The sequence below is a fragment of the Mastacembelus armatus genome, chromosome 14, assembly GCF_900324485.2.
Source record: "Mastacembelus armatus chromosome 14, fMasArm1.2, whole genome shotgun sequence".
NCBI lineage: Eukaryota > Metazoa > Chordata > Actinopteri > Synbranchiformes > Mastacembelidae > Mastacembelus > Mastacembelus armatus.
The window spans coordinates 503,331-511,916 of NC_046646.1; the positions used below are offsets into that span (position 1 = coordinate 503,331).

At 38.4% G+C, this 8,586-nt stretch overlaps 1 protein-coding gene across 1 annotated transcript; it reads left to right on the forward strand.

Moving 5' to 3' along the window:
* Positions 1-723: 723 nt before the first annotated feature.
* On the forward strand, positions 724-4,618 carry LOC113143437 (putative transcription factor Ovo-like 1). The gene is made up of 4 exons (XM_026329056.1): positions 724-823; positions 967-1,199; positions 3,968-4,157; positions 4,296-4,618. Exons 1-4 carry the CDS (start codon positions 724-726, stop codon positions 4,616-4,618), a joined length of 846 nt encoding a protein of 281 aa, XP_026184841.1.
* Positions 4,619-8,586: the final 3,968 nt, after the last annotated feature.

Consider the following 8,586-nt stretch of genomic DNA (forward strand, 5'->3'; position numbering starts at 1 on the left):
TTTTAATCTAGCCTTCCTTCAGTTTTTTGTATCACCTTTTCCTGTTCAGGGAACCAGAGGCTGCTACACAGCCCAATGCGCTGAGTGGTAGGGAACAACACAACAGGATAGAACGCGACTTCATGTATGTAAACCACGCAGTCAACGGACAGCAAGTGCTTGACATCTTGTCACTGTCTATGAATGGCCTGTATTTTAAAAGCCCTCTAATCCCATCAAACAACTGCAGCAGAAAGAGGGGGAAAAATCAAGACAAAGGGCTGATTTACCTAGCAGTTAAGGCTGTGGCTCTTCTGTGCTTGCTCCTGTTACTCAGACCGTGCCCTTTGTCTGGGGCCAGGGCTTGGTCTGGGGCCAGAATTTGCATGCCAAGGGCCACTGGAATACGAAGCTCACCAGATTCTCACTACCTGACATGCAAAACCAGTGGTGGACCAGTTAAAATGATGCATGCGCACAGGCAATACAGGTGTGTCTTCTCAGAATGTTATGGAAATGAACACTGTGATTTTCTGGGATACTGTACCTGGAAGATGTTGAGGGATGAGCTGGATGTAAGGGCTTAAGGTTAGGTGATACCTAGGTTTGTTCATAAAAGGTCCAAAAACTGAATCTAAAAAAAATAAAATAACATTTTTTATGTAAAGTTAAAGGTCAGAAATAAGCTGAGTAAATAGGTTAGTAAACTTGTAGAAAAGGAATAATATTAAGAAAAGTCAAAGTATGCCGAGATCTTTTCTTGTTAAAAAAAAACGAGGGGCATACGGCGCATGGCAGTGGAAAGAGACAGAACAGCATGTCTGGAAAGAAGATAACACAGTAGGTAAGAATATAAAATAGATTTATGTCTATTATAATATCAATAACATTTAGGTTGGTTCATCGCTATTATCATCATCATATTATTATTATTATTATTATTAATAATAATAAAAAGTAAACAATTGTATTATACCTTTATTTTAGTGAGTGAAAATGCTAAAAAGCAGCCATCCTGCAGTCCTAACACCCAACAGTCCTCCACTGTGCCTCAGCCCTTTGCCAAATTAAGATGCGGAACAGTAGCCGGAATAAGAGTGCCAGTGCCTTTGGCTGGGTCAGGAGGACCAGGGGCTGACACTACTCTGGACTGGTCCACACTGATGATCCAGAGTTCCTTCTACCATCCAAGTGCACTGGCACTAGTCAGCAGAGCAAAGGTAAGGTCAGACTTCTACTGTGAGGTATATTGTCACTCCTAAAGTATGACCAAATTGACAGGAATGCTCACCTAACTTTTGATTTTTCATTACTATCATAGCTAGCCACTGTGACTGCTGTGGCTGTTTAATTTCTGGTCTTGCAAAAAAGCACAAGTCTTAAAAGAATATAATTTTCTACCTTAATTTGATTAGATAGAGAAGAGAAAAGAAGAAGCCAGGTAATGTAACTGACTTTATAACATTCTCCAGGGACCATTGCAATAAGAATAAGAATAAGAATAAGAAAACCTTTATTTGTCCCGCAATGGGGAAATTGTATTGTTGCAAGAGTAAGTACAGTACACGGCAAAAATAAAATAATAAGAAATAAGAAATAAGAAATTAAAAATATTAAAAAGGTACTAAGTGGAATAAAACTATAAGGCTACAAAACTATAAGTACATACAATATGTGCCTATGTACATATTAGTACATATATATACATATATAGTATATGGACATCACTGGATATATAAATAAATACCAGGTAAAGTGACTACAGTATATTGCACTTTTTATTTGTTGGGTTGCCCAAGGAAAACCTACCCTATATTTAGTGTTGCCAATCAGTCAATGAATTTTAGCATGTTTCTGTCTTAGACAGTATGAAAATATCAAACCTTTGAATTATTCAAAAATGGCACTAAATAAATATGGAATGTTTCTTTATTTTTTCATTATCCCGACTTTAATCATGTAATGATCTTTGATGTAATCTTTGTCATATGTAGTGCAGGCTAATGACTTGTAGGGAGCTGAAAACACCACATTCTAGCATTAAATTTCCAGTATCATTTGATAAGTAAGTAAGTCATACAGCAGCAAATCCATCACACTGAACTAGTTCGTTATTGCTGTCAGTTTCACAACTATGGAGAGATGATGTAGAAAAACAGATTTTTCACTTACTGTAACTACCTCTGTGTGTGTCACAGAGATGTCAGGTTCAACTCCAAGATAAAATAAGATGAAATAAATTTTATTCATTCCCAAAAGGAAATTCAGGTAGAGATAAGATAAAATCAGTAACAGTCCAGTTTTCATCTGCCACTGGCTAACGTGTTGAGCCTGATTGCAGTGAGGGATTGTGTTGTTCAGTTTTGCAGTGCAGTGAGGTGAGTCATTCACTGCTGCTACTGTAGATTTCTCTCTATTTTTTTTATTTTTTGTAGGTTGTGATCTGACGTCCTGAGTGGTGGTAAGACAGTAGAGGTATAGGCCTCCTTGATGTTTGCATACAGCAGATCAAGTGTTTTACCTTCTCTGGTAGGACAGTTGACAAACTGAGAAAATCTAGTCACGTGTGAAATGAGAGTCACATGGTTAAAATCTCCTGATATTATAATGAGGCCTCAGAATGTTGAGTTTGTATCCTGGCAACAGCCTCATGGATGATTTCACATGGAACATTAGCATCACCTCTTGGTTGAATGTAAACATTGCGATCATATGACTGAACCCTCTGGGAGCATCATAAGGTCTGAGACCAACTGCTAAAAGCTCAGTGTACTGACAACATATCCTTTCCTTGTAATATGACCAGGGTTACACCATCTCTTGTTCACAAATAAAGCCAGTCAAAAGGGGATACCTTTTGTCTTGCCACTCTTTGTCTGCCTCAGGGTGAAATCAGGCAGATCCACAAAGGAATTTTCAATGTTTTGATTCAGCCAGGTCTCAGTAAAACACATCAGATTACACTCATGATTTGCTCTCTGGGTCTTAACTGGTGCCTCAAGCTCATCACTTTTGTTCAGTAGATAGTTGACATTCCCCATGATGATTGATGGTAGGAAAAGGTTTGTATCTCCATCTCCTAGCCTTTTTTAGACACCAGCTGAGCATCCACAGAGAGACGTCTTCGGCTCAGGTGGAATAGGCAGATATATTCCAGATTTGCTCTGTTGTAGTAAGAGGAGGTCATCCTCTTGTGTAGATTCTGTAATATCCATAGGTGATTACACAAATTAGTTGGCAAAAATATGTCGAAAGAGAAAAGATACACTTTATTAATACCAGAGGGGATATTCTGTTATCGTTATTATTATTATTATTATTGAATCATGAAATCTTTTTGTTTTTTGTTAAAACAAACAAGGGGATATGACTAGAGAAAAGACCAGTGGAACCAAGGAGACTATCTGAAAGCAGGTACTACCACCGCCAGGCCCATGAGAACTGCAGCTTTGCATCAGGAGAACATAAACTCAACCCCTATTTGCTGTACTCAAACCCTGCATACTATATCTAGCGCTCCTTCTAATTCTGAAGTACATTTCTTGTAGCTGTCAACATGTCTTAGTATTCAAAAGTGTAACATGGAGGCCATCTGTATACTGTACCTACCCTTGAGCTCTGTGTTCTTATATTGTGTTTTCATTCATTTTCTTTAATGAACAGAATTTTTTTAAATTCTTCTTCTGGTTGGGCAGCTAACTGAAACATGGTATTATTTGGGTCACTTTAACCTGTTGATATCAGCTCTCTGCTGAGGTGATTTAAAGGTAGCTTTAAAGTCTGTTATTTCAGAAATTTAGGAATTTCATGCCATAAGGTTCTGTAGCTTTATGATGGCACAACTAGACTTCTGTAGAAACACTACCTGTTTGTGCTACAAGATATTCCTTGTAAGATAAAGACAGCAAAAAAAGGCTTGATGGTGATCATTTCTTACTATAATGTCTTATTTACTAAGCATTTCTTTGATCATATCTCCCCCTACCAGCCCCGTCCCCGTACTTCTCCAGGCTCGGGTGACTTTGTATGCTCAGTCTGCCACAAAGTATTCCCTCTGCAGCGCATGTTGACCCGCCACCTAAAGTGCCACAGTCTGGTGAAGAGACACCCTTGTCGATTCTGTGGCAAAGGATTCAATGACACCTTTGACCTCAAGAGGCATATGCGAACACACACAGGTCTGAATGAACTTTGCACAATGCATTTATTGACATCTTTTTTTATCTCTGACAGAGAAAGGCTTGGTGGCACCACATATTGTACAAAACATGCACAAACATGCACAAAAGGAAAAAACCCATCTCCCTGTGTTCCAGGTATCCGTCCTTACAAGTGTGAGCTGTGTGAGAAAGCCTTCACGCAGCGCTGCTCTCTAGAGTCTCACATGAGGAAGATTCATGGTGTTCATCAACAATATGCATACCGCCAGAGACGTTCCAAAATCTTTGTGTGTGAGGATTGTGGTTACACCTCAAGCCGCCCTGATGAGTACTTCCTCCATGTAAGACAGTGCCATCCCAGCAGTCCTGCCCTTCGTAGGTACTACCGCCGCCAGGCCCATGAGAACAGCAGCTTTGCATCAGGAGAACATAAACTCAACCCCTATTTGCTGTACTCAAACCCTGCATACTACATCTAGGTTCCTTCTAATTCTGAAGTACATTTCTTGTAGCTGTCAACATGTCTTAGTTTTAAGTATTCAAAAGTGTAACATGGAGGCCATCTGTATACTGTACCTACCCTTGAGATCTGTGTTCTTACATATTGTGTTTTCATTCAATTTCTTTAATGAACTGAATTTTTTTCTTGTTCTGTTTATTTTATAAGGTCTTTTCTTGGTGTGTGCCACTGTTAAAAATAAAGTCTTAAAAAATAACTATTAATGCACCATTAAATGGAAAGCATTTTTCATCAAATTTGTTGAGGAATCAACTGACCAGGGAGTGACTGTAAGGATAAAGGGCTCAGTGTCTTGCTGAATGATAACTTGCAGACTGGAAGATTCTAGGATTGAACTGCCAAATCTGTGACTAATAGACAAACTGCTGTAGTATTATTTAAGAAGCTTGAGTAGTATTCCCTATCAAAAATAACACATTTATAGAGGCAAGGGTAACAAATACTGTTAATTTAAAAAAGTTGAGATATGTCATAACTAAAGAACTGCAGAATTAGAAGGGTGATATTAAAATCTACTAATCTTATTCAAATGATACTTTCAATACATGTTAGATTTTCAATACATGTATGTGAAAAAGTTGCTCAGTTGCTTATTGTCAAGGGTGGATGAAAGACAGATGAAAAGCCTGCCAGTATTTTTGCAGATTTCAAACTGTCTAGAGATATCACACATCACAGATTTGCGTGCTTAATGTACACATCATCATTTATGTATGTTCACAGACCAAGAGTAATGTGTAATTCAGATGAATCAGGTGGAAGATTACCTGGTAGACTGTACTCTTCCTACAATAGCATTTGCCTCGTCTGCAGTATTGGTTGTTAACTGGGACAGTTGGTGAAAATAGGAACACCCCCCTCATCTCATGACACTTCTCCTGGCATCGTTCCACTTCATGTGCCAGAAGTATCAGTTCATTCAATGTTGCTGGGAGGTTACATCCTGCTGACTCATCTTGAAGATTATCTTTTTAAAAACATTGAGGTAAAAGTTCCACCCATCCAGGTCTAAATTTTATGTACTATGTTAAAGCAAGATTTAATACTTCGGCGATGAGCTTCTAAAATAACAACCAAAAGATACTAAATTACCCTGCCTACCATAAATAAAAGTCAAACAAAAGACAGGTTTTCTAACCTAACTCCTCATTCAAAAACAGGAGAAACAAATAACAAAAGGGCTTCTTACTCTTACTTTGGCTACCAGGTGCTCTACATATTTACAGTGAAGTATTTACAAGTTCAAACAATTAAGTCAAAATTCTAACAAAGATTTCTATTTCTAAACATATAAACAATAAACAGGTTTCTAATTCTTAGCTCTAAGCACAAAAACAATAAACTGAATTTTCTAACTCTTAGCTCTAAGCACACAAACAATTCATACAAAGCTGTATTTAGTTGGGAAGAGGTGAGGGAAAACAACCTTTGCGGCAGTCCACTGGAGGTTATGAGGACAACTATTGGGAACCCCATCAAGTGGCATCAATTACTTGAAATGGTCCATTCAGGATTCACCACCTGTCTTACTCCACCCACGCACTCACTTTTGCTCTACCCATGCACACACACACATTAGGTTCAGATGAAAAAAACTGTTTACCACACTTCAAATTATAACATTTCCTTTACAATCAAACTTATCACCTAGGGTCGTAACACCTAAAGCTGAAAGGAGTGTTCCAATCAGGCCAAGTGCTAGGAAACCCAGACTATTCTAAACCTTTTCATCTGTATGTTGCTGAAAAAGCTGGTAAATGCAATGAACTTCAATAGGGAAACAAACATTAGCCTACTACAGCACAAGGTTGGACAATGTGGAAATAGGCCTACAACAATGCTATCAGGAAATGGCAGCAGCTGCTTTGCTTATCAAAAGGCTTCCACATTAACAATGTATATCCAGTCCCATCAATTGCATGCACTACTTAAAAGCTCCCACTATAATGACTTGAAACATTCATGCTGATGATGCTGTGCAGCTTCAATTAGTGATTCAGAAAAACGCAAAAACTTTGCTATCTAACTTGCCACTGGTAACTTGAATATTAAAGAAAAATAAAGTATTTAAATGTTGGGCGCAAAGTAAGAAAAGGACAACAATTTGGATCGAAGCAATAAGATGCAAAAATGGTAAAACGGGCAAAAGAGCTAGAGGAATGAGCAAAGCGGGAAGAGGAGAAAGAGTGAACAAAGGATTGTCTCAACTTTTATCTACTCTCACCAAGAGGCGGGGATTCAAAGTCGTAAATTAATTCATGCATTTTTTGCAAGTCTTGTTTTTAACTTTATATAGTTAATCTCATATAAATATATATTCAGCAGCTTCAAAGAAGCTCTCCCGAGGGGCTTCAGCATAGTATATAAGACTCAGAACAAAGAACGATAGTTAGTGATGCCTGGGGAATCACTCAGGTTTATGTGTAATTGCTGCAAGTGTATAATAAACCTTTTTGGGCCAGACTCTGTCAACTGAAGCGTTTGATTTCAAACACTGGGAGAGAAGAAAAGAGAAAAAGTGTCTGGGAGGATTGACAGCTTCAGTTGGCCCTGGCTGTAGAATTTTCCATGACAGCTGTTTTGTTGATTAACAGAGGGCTGTGAAAGAGGTGAAGTCAAAATACTTGTCTGATATTATTTCCAATAGTGGACATTGTCCCACGGTGCTATTTAATACAATTAATTGTTGTTAATCCCCACACCTCAATCTCCACTTGCAAGAAGTTTTATCTAATTTTAGACCATTTTCTCATTTGCCCTTTTTTTCAAAAGTTTTGGAAAAAGTAGTTTTTATACAATTACAGTCTTTTTTAGAAACCAACTCCATCTTTGAGAAATTTCAGTCTGGATTCAGATCACGACATACAGTGGAGGGAAAAAGTGTTGGCCCCCTTCCTGATTTGTCACACTTTAAACAAATTTAAATATTAGTCAAAGATAATACAAGTATCATGCAAGTACATCATGCAGTTTTTAAATTCAATTCAATTCAATTCAATTCAATTCAATTGGGGAAGGGGGGGGGGACCGATGGTCCTCGGGCAGTCTAGGCCTATAGCAGCATAACTAAGGGATGGTTCAGGGTTGCCTGCCCTAACTATATGCTTTGTCAAAGAAGAAGGTTTTAAGTCTAGCCTTAACAGTATAGAGAGTGTCTGCCTCCTGAACCAGCTCCCAGCCTGGGTGCAGGAGAGGCGCTTGATAACTAAAGGCTCTGCCTCCCATTCTGCTTTTGGAAACTCTGGGAACCACAAGTAGACTTGCATTCTGAGAGCGAAGTGGTCTATTGGGATAATATGGTACTATGAGGTCTTTGAGGTATGAAGGAGCTTGATTATGAAGGGATTTGTATGTGAGAAGAAGGATTTTAAATTCTATTCTATATTTTACAGGGAGCCAATGAAGAGAAGCCAGTATAGGAGAAATATGATCTCTCTTGCTAGTTCCTGTCAGGACTCTGGCTGCGGCATTCTGGATTAACTGAAGGCTTTTTATGGAGATATTGGGACATCCAGATAGTAATGAGTTACAGTAATCTAGCCTTGAGGTAACAAATGCATGGACTAGTTTTGAGACAGGATGTTCCTAATTTTGGCAATGTTGCGCAGGTGAAAGAATGCAGTTCTAGAGATTTGTTTTATGTGAGTTAAAGGACATGTCCTGGTCAAAAATAACTCCAAGGTTTTTTACAGTAGTGCTAGAGGCCAGGGTTATGCCATCTAGAGTAGCTATAATTTGAGAAAAGTTATTTATGAGATTTTTTGGCGCAAATATAATGACTTCTGTTTTCTCCGAGTTTAAAAGTAAAAAGTTACTGGTCATCCAGGCCTTTATGTCAGTTAGACAGGCTTGAAATCTGGTTAACTGGTTTGTGTTAACAGCTTTAATAGATAGATATAACTGAGTGTCATCTGCATAGCAGTGGTA

Bases quoted from the DNA above. Each gene is read 5' to 3' on its own strand.
- LOC113143437 (XM_026329056.1), top strand. From the start codon at position 724: ATGCCGAGATCTTTTCTTGTTAAAAAAAAACGAGGGGCATACGGCGCA. The intron at 1,200-3,967 runs GTAAGGTCAGAC...TCCCCCTACCAG, and splicing joins CACTAGTCAGCAGAGCAAAG to CCCCGTCCCCGTACTTCTCC. The intron at 4,158-4,295 runs GTCTGAATGAAC...CCTGTGTTCCAG, and splicing joins GCATATGCGAACACACACAG to GTATCCGTCCTTACAAGTGT.